The sequence below is a fragment of the Platalea leucorodia genome (genome assembly GCF_965183815.1).
Source record: "Platalea leucorodia genome assembly, chromosome: Z".
Classification (NCBI taxonomy): domain Eukaryota; kingdom Metazoa; phylum Chordata; class Aves; order Pelecaniformes; family Threskiornithidae; genus Platalea; species Platalea leucorodia.
The window spans coordinates 972,823-993,345 of NC_138858.1; the positions used below are offsets into that span (position 1 = coordinate 972,823).

At 45.7% G+C, this 20,523-nt stretch overlaps 1 protein-coding gene across 8 annotated transcripts in view; it reads right to left on the minus strand.

Moving 5' to 3' along the window:
* WDR7 (WD repeat domain 7) overlaps window positions 1-20,523 on the minus strand; it is a 147,755-nt gene that overhangs the window by 58,415 nt on the left and 68,817 nt on the right. For all 8 annotated transcript variants that reach the window (XR_014230650.1, XM_082335893.1, XM_082335888.1 and 5 more), the window contains one exon: window positions 11,123-11,344. Coding sequence is in view for 7 of the 8 variants with exons in the window: in XM_082335893.1 (XP_082192019.1) it covers window positions 11,123-11,344 (222 nt within the window). In the remaining variant the exon portion in view is untranslated. The remainder of the gene's footprint in view (window positions 1-11,122; window positions 11,345-20,523) is intronic.

The following is a 20,523-nucleotide window of genomic DNA, read 5'->3' on the forward strand; positions in this document are numbered from 1 at the left end:
AAAAGACAACTACGATTTTCACACATTTCTTACTCAGCAAATCCTCCCTTCTTCCCCATGAGTGCAAGAGCTCCCAGCAAAGACTATTAATTAAGAGCTCTCAGCAAAGACTATTAATTAAAAAAAAAGGTCAGGAGAAACTCCCAAAGAGTTAAGAGAAATAATTTCCAGCAATTATAATACTAAGCATTAATCAACCCATCCACTGTAAATCCAAATCCCTAGCTGCCTCAAAAGCAATATTATGCCAATTATTTTTGTATGTTTTCTCCCACTTTTCTCCTTCCTAAAATGAGTAAGTCTAATGTTCCACAGGTGTTTTCCTGAGTTTGCGATTATTCTTATCACACATATCTGTGAGATGGTAAAACTCTGATTCCTCTCCTATTCTTTTAAGATAAGGATGCTTGGGCTTGGCATCTGCAACCCTAATGAAGGAATAATGTTAATTTGTACGATGAATTAAATTAGTTTCTGAGTTTCTCTTCATCTCACTCATTACAAAGGCAAGCACAGGCTGATTTATTGACTTGTCACAGCTTATAAAGCAGCAGTTCATAAGAAAAGTTATTCTGAAGTGTTCTTTTTAAACATGCAAACTATTGATTGACAACGTTTGGGCACTATTTCCTTAGATACAGACACTGAACAGCAAAAAGCATACGTAGCTTTGGTTTTCCATTTGACATAAGAAGAACACATATTTTAAGTTGGTTACATTGCATGTACATAATGTAACTGAATCCTCAAACACACTACCGCTTGCTGGTTGTTTAAGCCGCCTGTAACATTTAAATACAACTTCTCTGCCATGTCAAACACCATCTCTAAATGTTACATTAATTAAGAGCAGGTATCAGCCATATAAAACATAGCAAAACAAATCTACAATATTTTCAGATTTTTTCCAGGGAAAGAACGCCTCTTTTCCCCTTAGCACGGCTATCCCAGCTAGAACACGTGCGTGACCACTATGGAACGATAATCTAGACTTTGCGCATGATCTGTCTTGCTAAAGACCGTTATTGCTTGTCGCGCCATCAAGGGCGGCGAGCGCATTTCATCAGCCTCCCAACCGGCTGGCTATTTGTGCAAAATGGAAATTGTAATCAGATTCCAATAGAGAAGGCCCTTCACCACCCACATCAGGAAGGAAAGAATGAATCTCAGATAATACGCCCAATCACAACGCTCTGCGGCCAGAAAACATCTATCGCAATTATGAACCACGGCTGCAAAACACAAACCTTCTCTAGCACAGCAAACGGGTAAGCATCCCTGCTTCCAGTTCTCTCTGTTACCTGACCCTGGAGCTGAAGCTATCCCTCCCTTCAGATAGGCATAGGACTGGCAGCATCACTTCTGCTTCTCTGACAATCAACTTCTTACTAACAACCAAGCAAAACAGCTGTATAAACAAAAAAAGGCATACATGTTTTCCTGAATTTCCCACCTAAATGCAAAAATTGGTATTACAGAAACTGCTTTTAAATATTCAGACGCTCATAGGCAAGGACCATCGATGAAGACGATGCCTCCGGGAGACGGGGAGGAGAGGCGAGCCCAGCTGATGGCGCGGGTGCCGTCTGCTGCTGCCCTGGGCTGGCACACCGGGCAACCCCGCAGATCTGCTCCGCGCCGAGAAACGCTTGCCACTGGACTGCGATCCTTACACAAATGATGTTTCTAAGGAGCCCAAAGGCATACATACTCGCAAACACGTGGAAATGAAACCCATTCGAATTAACCACGGTACATCCCGCTAGCCTGATACGACATTTACCCGGGCAGGTGTTCTCCTCTGGAACTACAGCCGCTTCCCATACGTACACTTCCCCCAGGACCTGAAAACACACAGCTGTAAGCCTGAAGCCGTAAGAGCTTAGAACAGGAATTACACACCTCACAAACGCCGCGAGGTTTTCGGCAACGTTACACTCCCACGTATCTCGCCCCGGCTCAAGGAGGGGCTGGGAAGAGCAACGGGAACGGCACCGTTGTGGGACTGGACCTAACCCAAAGGGCTGATCCCTCAGGTCCCCCGTGCAACACGAGGCACTCGGCCGTGCAAGGCACGTTTCGGAGAATAAGGGGCTGAAGTGAGACGTGACTGGAGCGGGGAAGGGATTCTGGGATGTCAGAAGGGAGCTCTCGTGTCTGGACTAAAAAGAGAATCCCACTTGAACCGCCTCTCACCCTAAAACACCATCCATCCAGATCGCCAAAAGCCACCAGGGCCGTGCTCTCCGTACCTTTCCATCGGACACCAGCACGATGCCTACACCTGTCCAACCTCCCATTTCCACAGGAACTGCAGAAAACAAACATCTCCGGCTCTGCTGGCATCCGCAGCGTTTTCAAAGGGCACTAGGGGATGGCATGCTCAGACCAGCAGCAAAATCATACACGTTTTGTTTTCTTAGGAAAAGACGAATGCGGGTAACTCCTGTGACACTCTTCGTTCAAACAGATACCCGAGTTCCCCTTGCATACTTCTACAAGAAAAACTTCTGCTCCTTATCTGTAAAATGGGAATAATATTGTCCCTTTAAGTTTTAAAAACCCCCACCCATATCTGACATATTCGTAGAGCAGGTTTTTCAGGATGTTTTGTACTACACCAAACCTTTTCTCTTCAACCAGCTTCCCCCGAGATCAGCTGCTCCTGCAAGCACCCAGCTGCTGGCAAAGCGGCCCCAAGTCCTGCCGAGGGAAGAGCACGAGAGACGGGGACCAACCCGCGGCGCTCAGCACGGGGCCCGCGGGGCAGCCAGGGCCTCGGCGCCAGGGCGCCGCGCAGGCACGCGCTTCGCGCTCCAGGTACCGCGGGACACGCAAGCGCCTGCCCTCCCAGCGCGCTCTCCCGCACGCTGGGCATGCTTCGCTGCACCGGGGCGAGATTGGGGATTACCGTGAAACTGCAGCCTGCGACAGGGTGCGAGCACGGAGGAGTGGTGCTGAAGGCTGAGCTTTAACTCTTTGAGCGTACAACCTCGGTGTTCTTCAGACAACAAGCCTGCGCCTCCTCTCCACTGCACCGGGCTGCTGGCCGTCGCTGGCGTGGGCAGAGCGGCTCCCACAGCCCCCGGCAGGCTCAGCTCTCCCTCAGGCACCTTCCCAAGCCTCCTTCGTTGGGTTTAGCCTCTCCCAGCCCCAGCTAACGAAGCTTTGCTCTGTCTGCTCGCGCGCACCAGCACGCCGGGTCCTCTGGTGCTGCCACCCCATAAGCGGCCTAGAAAAAACGGGCTGGTTTCGTTTCTTTCACGTGAGATAAAAATGTGTTCTCTGGTAGAAGTGTCCGCATTTTGTCCAGTATTTCATACAAGAACCTGTGCTCGAGCGTTTGGAAACAGCAAGGAGATAAAGGTCCACGGACACAAACGCGGTTATGGCTGCCCATCACCAAGACCCTTCTCGGCGGGTCTGACGCCCTCCGGGGAACAACCTGCGGCTCACCTGAGCAGCCTGCAGGACTCTGGAAAGCTGAAATTGGAGGAAAAAATACAGTATCTTGAATTTTTATTACCCCCAAATGGGGTATTGGTGACAAAGCTGAGCCTTCACTTACAGAGGGGCACGGACCGGTGGAAAACAACCGATGGGGACTTGTTTGGTGCTGAGCCTTCCTCACAGTCCAAACACAAACAAGGGAGATTTTAGTTCGCTGAGACACAACCCATTACAAAAGCCAGGATGTTAAATATGCAAGAAGGAAATCTCTGATTAAAAAAACATATAAATTCAAATCACTCACCTTCTATAGGATTTGGGGGAAAAGGTGAATTTAATTTTTTAAGATTTGATTTTTTTGCTAAAGCCAAAAAACAGATTTAAATTAGAGCATAATATCTGCCACAAAGATTGACTGTTTTCTGCCATACAGACTGACTGTTTTTTCTAAATATTATCTCTAAGGCTAAGATATAGATTTTCAGAAACCACTGTTTTTCCCCCCCCCCTTTTTTTTTTTTCCTTCCTTCAGGGACAAAATTCTGCTCGAGACAGTGATCTAATCACACTAACTCGGGGGGGGGGGGGCACACTTTAGACTTAGTAGTATAGCGAATTTCACCGCACGCTGACTGAAACATACTGACCCAAAGAAGGAGCATAATGTCACGAACCACGGGACCCATGCAAATCCGAGTAGGTTTCTACATAACTGATATAAAAATACAGCCAACAAACCGGCATGCTCCGCTAGCAGGCTCACTGCAAACAATAAAATCAGCTATTTGCTTTAATCACACTGTTGTGTTTTTGGTTTTGTTTAAATTAAGTTACTGAGCCAGTTTGCCTAATTTGCTCTGAAAGGCTGCTGTTCGGGTGCTCGACTGATTTATTGCTGCTGTAAGCGATGCTCCCAAGCGCTGGCGCCCGCGTTGGCCGCTGCTGCTGGCCTGTCAGCTCCGCAGGAGGTGCGCACGCCAGCGGGCAGCCGCCTCCTCCGCCCAGGCCTGGTCCTCCTTGCCCGGAGTGGCGATTTAAGTATTTTCACAATACCGAACTAATGATGGATCAAAAGACATTAGAGAAGGTTACAAGGTAATTGACAGAGTACAAAAAATCCTGTGTTTGCCAGGAGTCTCACGTTTAACCCCACGTTAAATTCTATTTTCAGATTAAGCGCATTTGGGGTACTACACAAAAATCTGTAACGCTGGAAACCCCAATTTAACAAAACACGTGAAATACCTGACTTTGCACCCCAAGTAATTTTGTGCTTGCTGACTTTTTGTGTGCCTATGTATGTGTAAAAATGGACTGCAAAGCCACACTGAAAGGCAAACCTCTTGCTAACACACACAGACACAACTCCAGTAGCAACAGAAACATTGTGAAAATAAATATATTGCTTAGAAAAGGCACTCACAGGCTGCAGTGACAAGACTTTTAGGAGATACTACTGAGTGGTGAAGCCTGAGTATCAGGCAGTAAGCAACACACAAACGCAAAAATCCAAAATTGAGGGAAATAAGAAAAGGCGCACGGTCTCACCCACTTCGTATGGCAACAGTCCCGTACCAGAACCAGAGAGCTGACCCGCCATCCCCATCGCACGCTGCTTATCCTCTCCCACCCCGCTTAGCTGGATGTGCTAAGTTTCCAATGTTATTGAAATTGTCTTTCCTTTACAAAAATAAATATTTTCTTCATCCTAACCTAACGACTTAACTGTTTTGGCTGAGGGTTTCCAGAGACATGGCTGAACAGTCCAAAGGTAACTGCTCAAAGGTGTAACATTTTCCAAACATGGCTCTGTAATGGAAAAAGCGTCTTCACACCAGGCAGTACAACCCTACGCAATTATGCAGACACGTATATTTCTATTTCTGTCCATAAATGTCACTTGTTTCCCCTCCTGCCCAACAGGCAAGAGGGTCAGCTGCTGTGAATTTGGGACATCATAATTAAAAAATGAAAAATGGTTTCATGCGTCTGCGTTAGGAACCTAACCGCTGGCTAGTTCATTTAATCCTGAAAGCAGCAGAACCGGAGCGACCGCCACGGATTACGGACCGTGGAAACCCTACAATTCGCTTCGGAAGGAGTTAGGTACACGGAGCCCGCAAACACAATATAACTAACTCGATGCCGTGAACATGCTGTCGCATATGACACTGACTGAGCTAAAGGGCAAAACGCTTATCATTAATAACTATATTGATGGCAGATGCTTAGAAAAATATACTGCATTAACAACAGAATCAAGTATTTTCATATTCAGGACAGAACAGTCATTCAGATTTATCAGCCCATTAACTTTATAAACACAGCATTAGCTGCAGTTTAAGTGTGATGTGGTGCATCTGTAATGAGAAATTCTTTGGGTGGCATTTTATAATTAAATATCTCATGAACTATTTGTAAGGTCAACAGAGATTAATGCAGGATGTCAGGCAAGGTCACCGCGTGGATTTCTAGAGAATTCCACCCTCTCAAAAAGGCATTATTGCCATTATTATTTTCTTAAACGCGGTAAATCACAATGCGCACAATTTATACAGCGAAAACTCTACACGCATTAGCAGTGTAAATGAAGAAGTAATTAATTTTGATAACTTATTTCGAAATAGGAAATATGGTGGCTTTAGGCTACGTGCAATTTCTCTTGTTACTCTGGGTAACTCACAGCACAGTTTCAGTATATGGTAACAAAACGATGATTAAAAAGGTATCAGACCTTAGACCGAAGGGGAGGAGAGGAATCATCGGAGAGGTGTCCGGAAAGGCTGCCACGTGGGCGGCCAGCGGCAGCGGGTCCCGGCTCGCCCCGGCCCTCGCACCCCCCGTAGCGAGCGGGGGAAGGCAGCCGTGCTCGCCCGGCAGCGCTTGCAGGGCAGCCACCCCGCAGCAGCCTTCGCCCCGCAGGTACCGCAGCGCCGGCACGTCAAAGAAACAGCTCCAAAGGGAGGGAAACCAGTAATTTCTTTACCTAAGTGTTGCTGGTTGACACCATCACTTACATCCTACAGCCAGCTTTCACAAGACCAGACTACACCTGATCAACTCTTCACCTGTTCTGAAAGGCTAAAAATATTTTCTGTGTCACTGGAAGACAAAGAAATAACCGTATGCATTTTACTATGGTGTCCGAAAGTTGTAATAGGACACGTATCAAAAAGAAAACATGTAAGTCTGAGCATATACTAGGAATTTTGCTTGTTCTTGTTCAAAGAACCGAATTTCTGAACAACTGTCCAGTGCTCAAAGTAACTCCTTCTGCAGTATTACATACGGGGAATAAAGATGAGAATGGCCTTTTAACAAGTACGATCATATCAGGAAAGAACAATGTGAGAACATCATTTTCTGGCAAGTGATTATTTCCATTTTCAGAGAGTCTTTGCCTCTCCTGTCCCCCCCTTTGGGGGCACCTTGCTGGGGTACGATCCCCGCAGAGCTGGGCTGGGGACCAGAGCAGACCTCCAACAGCAAACGCCGGGCCGGGCGTCACGCCGACACCCTCCTGCTTCACGGTCATCCGAAGAACCCGCTCCAGGGGAGATGTGCCACAGATGGATATGGTGGAAAGGACTCAAAACAAAGCCGATCCTAACACCATACCATACCTGCTGTTGGAGGTGCTGGCGTGCCAGGACTTGGACACGGCCAAGATTACGAGCTCATTCATCTGAGAGGAAGAGGAGTTCATCTTGCAGAAATTTCCAAAGACTTCCCCAGTTCTCCTCGCCTCAAAGAGTATAGCTTAGAAATACTTCAGGCCTACCACATACAAATCCAAGAGACCTGCAATACTTCTAAAACCATTAAAATGAGTTTTCTTGTTCTGTGATAGTGGTATATTAGGGAAAAAAGGCGCCATTTAAACGACTGTATTTCCTGTCAGGCTACCTGTAACTTGTGTTTGCTTGTCAGGAAGGAGGGCTCTGTTTCTGACTAAAGCAAATCATTATCGCCAAAGCTCATTAGTGGTCTCTGCTCCCTCAGGTAATTACTCCTGCCACTGAGGAAAGTGCTCTCAGGCTTCCTAAGCTCCTCCACACACGCAAACAGACCCAGATCTAAAGAAACGAATATTATGGTTATGACTGAATTTTCCAATTCAAATTCCTCTACTTGAGCAAAATATCTGAGAAAATAGTAACCTCTCCCCTCTGCGGAAATACGACATTGCACTGGGGGTTCAGGGCAGGTCACACCACCGAGACAGCAATACTGACTTCAACCAAATTCTTATAGTAAGGGCTGTATGTAAAAACGTGATGAAGATAATCAAATTTACTGCTGATGCCATCATAAACCAAAAGTATAACCCAGTACCTCCTGTATTTTTTTCCTCCACCTAGTCTTTATTTCTGGTCTTCCTCTGGCTCTTCATCCATTTCAGATATGACTTTACGGCCTGGATCTAAGTTTTCAGCATTTTAGCACGTCAAGCTTCATCTACATTAAAGACTGAATTTCGAGCTATCAGTCAGTCAGCCAGACAGTTGTGCAGTGTTTCTGAGATTATGATTAATAGGAGTTCACCGCTGGAGTTTATAACTCTGCTAACAAAACCAGCTCGCAAACAGATAAACAAAGATACTGGAGGAAAGAACTTGGGAGGATCAAAGACGGGTCCAAGCGTCTCGGCCATGCTTCTGACAAAGCAACACCACCAACTACCAACTCACATCAGACCTATACGACTGTGAGAATGGCAAAGACTGTTGATGGAAAGGATCTCTTTTCAAGGAAGATTAGGCAACGCGAGGCTTGATGGCCTTTTGGAAGCGAAGCATAAATGAAGCGGACTCTGCTTGTGGAGTGTGCCACTGGAAGACTGCAGAAGACAAAGCCAATCTCTGCACCACCAACAGCTTCCAAACAACGCAGAGAGCACTGCACTGCTTAGAGTCTAACAACGATGTCAGCATCCTCTTATTTTAGGAAACTGAAAGACAAACAAAGCTTAGTTTGACTTCGTCCCCAGATATCAGCCTGGAAAGATAAGAAGTCTGACTCAGCCTTGCACTGTAACAGAAAAACAGGGAAGAACCTGTTTTGTCCAGCTGCAGATCCCTTGTGCTGGCTGATCCAGAGACACGGGAAAGTCTTCTCCATCCTTTCATTGCCTGATACTGTTTGAAGAGCCAAACAGCTTAGAAACTTAAACTGGGCAATAACGCAGAACGCACGAGAAAACAAGTAAAGACACAAAATGCCCCCCAATTACCCCACTTTAAAAACCAAACCAAACCCAAGTATTTAAAGCAGAGTTCTGTATACGTGTAAGAAACTGCAAAAGAAGAGGAAGCAGAGAACTGCCAGACTCTTTATCTCTGTTTGCAAAGGGCTGACAGAACAGCTCTGTTTACTAAAGCTGTGGATCTACAAATGAGTTATATGAAGATGTCGGTTGAAAAAAAAAAATGACAGACCTTTCCCTAGGTTTCCCAGAAACCTGCCTTGGTTTGTGAGGTGCTGCACAGCCAACCCTACGCTTCCACACTGTCACCGCCAGGACTGCCCGTTTCTCAGATGCGAGCGCCATGCCGTGTGCGTGCTCTCTCGGCCAGCCTTCCCTTTGCCTTTCCACAATCAGTGGAAGCAGCACCACGCTTCAGGGAAGACGAATTTCAACCATCTGCTGCGTGGAAGATGGAGGCTGTGCCTATGCCAGCGACTTAAGCAGTGCTCCGCGATGTTCTTGAGCTGCTGAATAGGATCTTCTATAATTTAGCTGAAATGGCTGCTAGCTCAGTGCTGTCGTGTGCCAGCCCTCCCGCACAACTCCCGGGCACGCTCAGGGCTGCACGGGCAATGGACCGTTCCCCGTGGGCAAGCTGCACACCACCACCCTTTCTGGAGGCTAAGGGAATTTATCAGCATGGGTGCAAACCACCCCACGCCAACAGGCCTCAACAGAAGGGAACGGTCTACAGTACGTTTAATCTATTAGTACAGGAATAAAGCTATGTTTACCTATTATTGTTATGGTATTACGTTACCATGTAACTAAAAAGGCAGCACTCTCCCTGCACTTCATTAAAACAAAAATATAAAATTTATCATCATTATGAAACTCATTATCTGCATATTTTATAGGAAAATGAGTGGGGAGTAAAAAATGACTAGGAAAAAGAACAGAATAAGTTTTGCACCTTTTCTGACCAGAAGTCTTTGTAGCCTGATACAGACACCGGGAGCGAGGCTGCTCTCTCGTACAAGCAAGCAGAAACATAAGAAATGAAACCAACACAAGGCATGTCTGCCGGAGCACGACTGAGGACAAGGCCTTCAAGGCTTCTTGTGCTAAATGGACAGAACAGGGCCCTGTGAGACAGTCAGCGCTTCTCCAGATCGCTTTTCGGTTTGATGCGCTGAACAGTGCACTCTGGAAGTAAGCGTGTACAGCTCACGTAAGCAGGGCTGCAGGCGGCAGGACAGTCCCCCTCTTTTATCATTACTACCAGGTCCTCCCCTGTAATAGCTTTGAGCTGAGACAATACGCTGGTTTTCAATGGTTTGGGTTCTTTTCACTTTTCCTCAAAGGCACTTGGGCATCCGGCGAAGACTGAACCGGTGCAGGAGGAGAAATCCACCGCTGGGGAATTCTTTTATAGCTTACCAGATAGGGGATGATTTTTTCAAGCAATACTGGCAATGAGTCTGTGGTGCGTCAGAGAGATCTTACAGAGATGACAAAGGGGACTTTTGCCAGACTCCACATAAAACAAACAAATAGCAGCACGCTCAGGAACCGGGCCAAAATAATTGTATGAACCCAGGGCGCTGTAGTTGCATTTGCTTCTACTAGATTTTGCAACATTAACATCGAATAGTCAATGCGCAGTTATGTTACCAGCTTAGGTAAGATCACGTTTACCATCCATAATAAGGATAATTACATCAACATTGCAGTACTAATTTTGATATAGGACCAGAACGTAACACTTGATATAGCACACCTTGAATTCCACCACTTCCTGTTAAATGCATTTGTCTTTGATTTTTACATCAGACATCTTGCACGCTTCCCTGTGCCCTCATCCCTCCTCATCACCGAGTACATTTTTCCATAGCCTACTGATCCACACCCCAAAATGCACGCACGTGAAGTAAGCACCCTTGCCAGCGCTCAGTTACAGGGGAATGACTCCAGCAAGAGCAAGACCTACCAAGTGCTGAAAATGAAGATGAGTCAATGGAAGAGGCAGGATGAGCGCTGACTGCCTCCTCTCTCTCTCTCTACTAGCCCAAGGAATGTTTTCAGGATTAAAAAAAAAGAGTGAATTACATAAATGCAGTCTTAAATGCAAGCATTTGGGTTTGACTGGAGGAGGAGAAAGGATGGCGGAATTTCAGCAGAAGAGCTGGCTGATGCCAGGAAGCGCCGGACCGGTTCTCCCCCGCGGTCGGTGCCTCCCTCCCAGCAGCACCACTGCAAACCCCAGACCCTGTCACCAGCTCCACCGCTCCGTCCCGCTCACTCCATCAGCGCTGACTTCTTGGCAACTGCTTATTGTACGCTCAAAACTTCTAATCTTTTTCTTGACAGTGAAAGGACATTTTAAATGAACCAGTTTGTACTGAAATGTAAAGAACACCCCTTCCTGCCCGCCCCCTGCCCCAAACACCAGAGCAAGGGAAAACAGTATCCTGGGTTACTCACATGTATGCCTTGCCAAGGAATAATTTGATCCACCGCTAGTCAAACCAAATCCCTCGGGAATTTGACTGGAACTACGTGGCCGAGTGAGAAGTTTTGGAGGTTCGATTTCAGCTCCAAATTCTGCCCCGATCACCCCCAGCAGGACAATGGCCGTGGCTTGCTTCCGTCTCTCTTCATAGGACGTAGATATTTTTTTCATTTGTGGGAGACCAGACAGACAACCTAAAATGAAAAGTACGAAATATGAGAAAAATCAAAAAAGCAGGGATGTTCTTCAATACTCCGAACAACATCGTGTTTCCCAGAGAAAATAAAAGAGGTTTCCATTTAACTTAAATCACGTCTCCAGGACTGTTACTGCCCTTACCAGGATTTTCGGCTGCTGGAGATGATTCCATTTTACATCTCAAAACCTACAACGTACGATAAAAGTCTAAATAATGCTTATTGCCAGGTCTGTCTTCAGTGACACCTACCCTTCAGAAACTGTCAAGATCTCACAGAAAAAAAGAGCCACCAGAAAACTGTCTCATTTCACAGTTTTATTGGTTCAGCTGATAAAAGATCTGTGGAATTCTGTGTTCCTCTACTTTTTGTGAAAGGTGATTTTTGGTTTGCTTCTTGTTAATTTTAAATTTCTGTAACAAGTTATGATTTTTTTTTTTTAAAGAAGATGGATTTTTAGAAGAACTTGTATTATATAAAAGCATCTTTTTGTTTTAGGATCCCTTATCGCATTCAGATTCTTACTAAATTTTAGCTAACAGTATATGCCATTAAACCAAACTAGTATTTTTGTACACTAAAATGTTATGTATGGTGTTTTAACAAACATTCTTAAAAACAGTGAAAAAACCTCACTGTATTATGAATTTTAACTAAAACTGAAATTCACGTCCTTAGTCTAATATAGCCCAGGGATTTTTAATTTCACTACGCAGATGAAGTTTATTTTTATTGGAGTAAAGAAACCAAAGCTTCGAAGAAATTGACTGGAATGAAAATACCGGATTCATTTACTCTGACAAGTACAGCTCACTTTTACCTATAACACAAACTCACAGCATACTGGGAAATGCCCTGCCTTATATTCCACAAAAATAATGAAGTCTTAATCCTTCTTACAGCACGCCGCTGTTAAACCTGTGCCGAGGAGTCGGAAGGCACCACCTGGCACCGAATGAGACTTATCGGGCCTGCAGATTAACGAAGGGTGAATTAGCGAGTCGCGCCGTACGTCTCTCTCCGCTAATGACATTCACGTGGCCGATAGGAAACGGAACGCTGCCTACAAGAAAGCTAACCAAATTTCAGAACCTGCGGTAGAAGCCCATCCTCGTTCAGGCAACCATGCTGCAGCTGCGACAGCAATGTACCAGCCAAAGGGGAGAGAAAAACAACAGAAAGCTTAACAATGGTAGGGGAGAAAAAAAAAAAAGAAAGGAAAAAAAATCAATAGTAACTGCCTTCAGAGAAAGAAGGATGAAAATGGGCTGGAACAGACAAAGCAAAAAATGTAACAGTTGTAATTGTTCCGCAATCGCTTATCCCGCTCCCGCCATCTGCAGACACCGGTTTCTCGCTCCCATTTGCATACAGCCCGCTGCACATCGCGCCGTACTGCAGCCCCGCTGCCCCAGCGCCCGGGGAGCGCAGGAGCCGCACGCGGGCGCGCGCCGCGGCCCAGCACGGCCCGTTTCCCGGTGCCCCCCGCCGAAGGGCATCGCTGCCGGCCGGCGAATGACTGATGGCGGCTCCCTCCCCGCTCCCTGCGGCCGCCTCCAGCCCAGGTGCTCAGACAGAGCCCGGTGTGACATCTTAGATCAAGATGAATTGGCACAAACTCCTGATCCAAGATTGTTTTATACCATTTAATTTAGTTTCTTCCCCTGCTTGGATGAGCACAGCCCTGGTTATGGATTTCTATTCTAATGTGCTGCAGCAGGCGCGGGGAGCAGGCAGCAGAGCAGATGCTGGAGCAGGGGACCGCGGGATGCTGATCAATAGGCGAGGCGCTGACCCCGGCCGCGCCGCCCGCGCCGGCCACGGCTCCCAGGCGGGGAAGAAAGGAAGAGCGAACACATGTGCTGCTTCCAGTAGGAAATTAAACCACGGGGGCACTCGGTGCTGCGCCCTCCCCCCGCCCGCCTTTCATTTGATTACAGCAATATGAAGTTAACCCTTCATTAGATCCCGAAGGACGGATTTCAGAGCGTCCTTAGAATTATAGGTCTGATTCAACAGACCTTTCACGTTTCAACTTCAAACAGCAAATACCGAACTAGCGGGCAGCCGCGAGCTCCGTCTCATCCCACGGACGGACGCGAGCGCTGCCGGCGCGCGACGACACGTTTCGCCTGCGGTTAACAGGGGATCCAGCAGGAACAGCCGCGGGCCCGCGGCTGCTGCGCGCTCGGCGGAGACTCGCAGCTGAGCTAATTCCTACTGCTGACCCCGCGACTCCAGCACCCAGATGTCGCGGAGATAACTCTTTGTTAACCAAACAATAAATTCCAACCGGAACAGGGTGGGAAATATTCTCAGAGTCTTTCATTAGCAATCTGGCGTATGACGGTCTTGCTTCTGCTCGCTGCTGCGGCGTAGGATTTTCTACCTCAAAAAAACAAACCCACGGAACTAAAACCCAACAAACTAAACCCCCAAACCAACGAAATCCCAGCTCTCCCCCCAAACCTCTAGATGAGAGGGGAAAAAAAAACCTTAAATATTTTTGTCTTTACTTTTTCTTTTTTTTTTTTTTTAAATTACTAGCGGAAACACACAATTAATTGCAATGATTTCCTACAAATAAACTGACAGCCATTCGGGAGAATTTAAAATGAAATAATGTCTATAAAAGTAGTCCTTCCTACAGTTTCATTTGTCTCATGAAAATTTGGTATTTTCTCACAGCGACGTGCCTCCATTTAATCATGCTAAAGGGTGACACAGAGATCCATTTTCTTGACAGGACGGTTGATCACCCTATCACAGTAAGAAAATTAATAACCTCAAATAGCTCTATGTGGAAAACAGAAGCTACGCTGGTGAAAGGACAAAAACGTTCTACATTTTAGTTGTAAAAATAACACACTTCCAGATCCACACGCCAAGAGAGAAATCTATCGTGTCCATGCGTTTACCCAGCTGGGTTTTCTTCGGACAAAATGACCATATTAAATATTCGAAAATATCTCCCTTTTTAAGAATTAAACGTCCACAACTGCTTAGAGGAGACAGCTTTACAGATAGCACGAAGCATATTTATGAAGTGTTTAAAATATAGGTAAAATATTTCAGAAGTTTAAATTGTTTAAAAGGCTGCGAGATATTGATTACTTCATTTAAAAAGCAGTCAGAGAGTGCAGCCATGAGGTCAGGATAAATTTAACAGTTTGAAGCACTTTACTCTAAAGATCACGTTAATTGGCTTTGCACAGTTCTTGGGTAAAATTAATTTTATCCTAGCTTACAATAAAAGGATTAAAAGACAAATTAAGTTCTCCAGGTTTAACTGGAATAGGAATCAATGGATTTGAATTAAGGCTGAAGGCGGTTTTATGAGAGATGGACTGCTACCAGGTACTTTATATCTGCTATTAGGCGCATACTGATGGTCCTCCCGGACTGTATCAGGAATTAAAGCCCCGCAGAAGTCAGTGCCAGACCCGTTTATTCCTATCAAACGTACCGTCTGCACGTGTGGTGCTGCTGGTGTGGTTCTGCGCCTGCAACGGTCGCCTCCAGCGGCCCCGGTCCGCCAAAAACCATGCCCCGGCCCTGCTCCATCAAATGGCTACCGCCACGGGGAGCCTCCCAGCCACGGCGCGGTGAGCGGCAACGCCACACAGTTAACTACGGGGCTGCAATTACGTCCGATAATTTAAATATACAGGTGATCACTGAGATTTAGTCACAGCATTTAATGTGCATAAAATTCTTTCAAGTGAAAAAACCTAGGAAAGGCGTTACGGTAGCCCCGTTTCCATTGCCATCGCTCTGATGGCCGAGAGAGAATCCTCATCTGCGCTCCAATACAGCACAGATGCACAGCGCCAGGTACACCACAGCGAGGGTCTGCGCGCTTTCGGCAGCGGTCAGCCCGTCAAAATAGATTGTATTTTGAAACTACATAATACATTTGAAACGAATAAAATAATTTGCTCAAGACCACAAACATATTTGGCATCAAATTTGGAAGAGAGCTCAGACCTTGCCTGCCAATCTGGTATTTTAAGGATACAAAGAAAACCGACAACCAAAGCCCTCGGGATTTTTGTCACTGCAGAAGTCACTACCTACAGATGAAAACTTGCCAACTAAACTCCATGAAAACCTTCATCGCTTTTCCCTCCTATCTGCCACGTCTCTCGTTCTGCATTTCTTTGGTCAAATTTTCTTTTTATTTATGAAGGGGAGAAATTTGTAACTGGGTGGGTCGGGATAAGGATTTCTATTCATCCTTCCTTTTCCTCTCTCTCCAAGACCTGAAAAAATACATAGTTAGTTAAATTCAGAAAATCCTCACAGTCCTTCCATCAGATGCCAGGGAGGAAGCAAACACACGCCAAAATGGGGCAGAGACAGAACTTACGGCAACAACCACCGCAACTGTTCACGTTTGGAACTGTAATAGTTTCTCTGTACTAGATGGGATGTTATAGAAGAACGCCCAAGAGCTATGGGAGGGAAATGCAATTTTGCTTACATTCATCTTGGCTGTCAATAATTTAAAATATTTCTTCATGTCAATTGTACTGTTTTCTTACAGCAAATAAATTTACATAATGCTCTGCTTGTGACCGAGAGAGAAAACAGCAAAAACCTTTAAGAAAACTGTACACTAAACGTGCCTATGAGAGATACTTGTCTTTACCTTTAATTGTTCAGGATTCTTAAACCAGTCAAAGCCACGCGATGGGTTTGCCTGCATTTCTAGTTTTTAAGATCATATACAGAAGAATAATAACTAATTTCAGCAAGCTTATAAGCCAGAGAGTTCACAATAAATCAGAACTGAAAAATGTGATAAAGAAATAGCACCAAGAGAAAGCGACCACGAGGAAAACGCAGAAGGCCAGGAAGCAATCTGTTTTATCTGGCCTTATGAAAACCGTGGTTACTCATTGCTAACCTCAGGTTATTACGAGTATCTTGATTGCTTGAAGCGTGGCCATTCCTACAGACACAGCTCCCTCCACTGGCCCCGCAGAGAAGGGTGCTCCCCGCGCCCCGCACCGGCGCCGGGTGCTGGGGTCGGGCGGCAGCGGCCCCGGCGCGGTGCCCGGCTGCGCGGTGCCCGGCTGCGCGGTGCCCGGCTGTGCGGTGCCCGGCCCGTTCCCCTGCCTCTCAGCAGGGACTGCACATCACCACCCGCCTCCATACAGCCTCTCCTCATCTCCAGCTCGGCTTAGTTTGGAACAACCACCTTCTAAGAAAATTAAGCACCTTCCCATCACAGCAACCACAGCAGCGACAAAAACCGAACCAAGAAAACCACCACACCCCAAAACCCCCAAAAGACACCGTGGATTTTGGACGCGGGTCTTTTGCACGCAAGTGCTCTTTGCTAAATACACTTCTGGTAATTCAAGTTACATCCTCTGAAACATTATTTGTTCCTCCTATCAGAGCGTAAATGCAATACGCACGAGAAAATCGGGTCCACCAGGAGCAGCGATAACGCTGTGCCTGAGGCTGCCTTTTCCGCGACGCCTTCCCGCCCTGCGGAGCCTCGGGAGCTGCAGTTCCCGCCGGGAAGCGCCGACGCCAAGGGGAAGTTCGGGAACTTCGCCCGGGAAGCCCCGTCGGCCCAGCCCCAAGACAGGGCCTTCTCACAGCGGCGTTCCCGCCTTCCTCCTCGCTGCAGGCGCTCGGGACAGCGCTGAGCCCCACGGAAAGGCCTCTTCCGATGAAGTAACGCACCAGGAAAAACCGGGGAAGGGCCCACGCCCGGTGAAACGCCCGCGCTGCCCCAGCTCACGCTGCCTTTGTCGAGTCTGAACTTAGGCACTCCTCCTCCTAGCGCTTACAACAAAAAGGCAAATACATAAAGCTTTTTCTTTGGAGCAGCTTCTTTCTCTTTTCAGTCTTTTATTCATTGATAGCGAAAAAATACCTGCAAATATGGAAAACCTGACACACTCCTGAAGTGACATTCCCTTACCTCTTACAAACCACAGCAATTCCAGTGTCTTCAATATATTTATCAGATTTACACGAGCACAGACAGAAAGCTCAAGTGTTTTGTGAAACTAATTTTTTTTTCCTCCCACATAAAAAAAACCCAAACCCCTATCTTCCAACTTGCCTGCCACCACGACAGTCAGTATGTGGCGGCCGAGCACAGCACCGAAATCTGGCAATGCAGTGGCAAGTTAAAGAGACCTTATCTGGGATTGCTGACTCTGGCATCTAATATTTACCTTCTACCGTTATTAAGCATTTTTTATCGTTTCCATTGTTGGTGTTTTCACAGTACTTCACACTGGGCTGTTCCAGGGAGCACATAGGAGATGGAGAACCAAACACAGATTTCAAACACTAGCTTGCTTATTAAGACAAAACACATTTTGTAATCAATCTTTTTACTATTCCTATCATTGAGACCAGAACTATAAAAGATTAAAAATGAACTACACCACAGCGTTATCTATATATAGTTCAAATGCACGCTCTTTGAATTAAATTTGCTCAAGAGAAGAAACACAGGTATTTTGGTATCATAACAATTAGTATTTTTAAATTAAATCTTTTGCTGTGTTTTATAAAGATATCTGCTTTCAAACCATTAGATAGGGAACATGGTCACATAAGAAGAAACCAAGACCTTTTATGGAAATTTCCTGCACATTTTTATAAGATACATGCGTTTTAAAGAGAGACATGTGTATGTTTAGATAATGAAAGAGGGCTTGATAACACCGCTTGAAAATAAATTTAGGTAAGGATGCACAAAAGAATTGCTCTGGAATCAAAACAAAAGCTGGGGTTTGGCTTTTTTTGGTGGGTTGGTTTGTTTTGCCTTTTTTTCCTCCCCCAAAGGTCTCCTCCCTACCGGCACGCTGAGCTGATTTATTTGATAATGCCTGTCTTGCTATTTTCTTTTCGTGTCTGCAGCAAAGTCTTTGGAATAATGGAGCATTGTTACTACTGTAAAAACTGGAAGTATTTAAACTTTAATATTTCATAGGACGTCTCACAGCAGACAAGTTTAATTATTAAATATCAGGAAGTCGCATCGCTTTGTATTATTAAAGGCAGGACATTTTCTGGTTTACTTTTGGATAATATATTCCCTGTGTGATGCCAGTAACATGGTGTCATGCAGGTAGCCAGCTGCAGCGACTTCGAAAGAGAAGAGAATTATAAAACCTGTCATGGTGAATAATAATATTTATTAGGTGAGTAGAGTCTTATTTTTAGAAAAGACTGCTGCAGCCACCAAGAGATTTACAAAAACTGGAGAAAAAAGAAAAGTTCACCTTTGTTAAATCTTTCTATCGAAGACCCTTCTGACCCCACCACCGCCCTGAGGTCAGACACCCGGGGAGGGCAGACCCACGTGCAAATCCCCACCGTTCAGCCCCACGGTACGCTGAAACGTGCGCTACTGAAAAACGGCAATGGATTTGTTCATTAAAAATGGTAGTTTTCAGGATAACGAAACCTGTCCGGAATCTGTTAGCCTCCAACCAAAGCATTACATAGTAGCTACCGGCAGCCTTAAGGGTTAAGACGCTGATTTTCTTCTGCATAGGTGGTGCTATTTTAAGCCAATAGTGTGTTTAAATCCACACCAATGAAATCAATACAGCACTGCTCTACTCAAGGTGAGACCAAATAAACCTGTCGGAAGCTCTGAGAAATAGGCTTTGCAGTACACACCGAGCGCTAAGTGCCTTTCAGTCCAGAGATCTGTCATTAAATAATCATTAGCCATCATTCATTCTTCCTAAAAAGCTCAACGCCTGAACTTGCTCGGCATCCACCAGGCGTTCGTACAGCCCCCCCGCGCTCACGAGCGCTTCGGGATGGGCGCACCGCTCTTGAACAACGCGCTGCCGGGGTCCGGCACACCTGGAAACCACCGCTCCACCGCAAACACAGCGCTCACACGCCTCCCAGCCTGCCAGGCCTATCGTGTGCACCAAGCACGCCCTAAAAATTTTACAAATGAGCGTTTCAGTTACCCGGCTTTATCTTGCAACGAGACAAATGTGTAGTACGGCTCTATTTGTGCTTACCCACGCACTTAGGATTTACCAAAAGCGTTCTGCACCTTGGAAAAGCTGGAGAACACTGCCCAAATCCCAGGCTGCATCACACGTTCAGGTTAAAGCTAGCGAGAGATGACATGTATTAATTACTTTCTACAATTATAGATTCTTACCTGGCCTCACTGCAACTTTGTTTTGCAGTAGGAAACGTTGACCTGAGTGCCAATTATTACTTTATAACGAGGCTATATGAAACCAGCAGCAACCCGATTTCATCTATGTAACGGCAAATACTGAGGTTGCTGTTGTCAGTCACCGTCTGTCTGTAACACACTAATAAACCAAAAAACGTTTAATAGTTAGTGAATACCTGAAGTAAAGCAATAATAAATTTCCCTTTTGGAATACACAGGCATGGAGGTTAACCTGTGTTCTCTTAGCAATAAATGTTCCTTTTTCCACTAATGCTTTGTGAAGTCTGTGCTGAAAATGTCTGTCTGCTTTCAAAAAGCAAGCGAACAAATTAGCCGTTCTCTTCAGTATGCATGGGTTTTCACCAACAAGCTCGACTAAGCAATCATCACCTTAAACTAATTTAATCCCGTTGTAAGTCATATAGCCTGAAGTATTTAATAACTTGAGAATTAATTTTACCACAGTGACATTTGATTGTTTCATACCACATCCAGAAACCAGAGGCGTCAGTTATGCAAGCATTAATTGTCGCCTAACCTTGCCGCTTCAATTTTTAGGTGCGGTTTTGTGCTGCAATTTCCAGAAACCTGGATTTCTCTTCGTTACTGTCTACATAAATGAGTCATTAACTAAAAGCATTTTAAATGTTCATCACACCTTTGAAATTTTTGATTATAATCGCTTTAACGTCACTTCTAATAAGGCAAGTTTTGGTGCATTAACTGAGTGCTTTATAAACAGCCAGTCACAGTGAATAAAGCGTGCCTGGCATTCCCCCATCTGAACAGCAGAATCCATTTTGTCTTTGACCGTTTCCCTGCTCTCAGCCCTGCACGGAAGCAGCATCCTCACCCATTTTGTGCTCCCAGATGCTGCAGCACAGTGAAATATTCTGTCATAAAAGGAACGGCACAGCAGAAGAGAAAATTCCCGTAAACTGCCAGAGATTAGAACGGTGGCTGCAAAAAGTACGTACTCGAGGTAGAA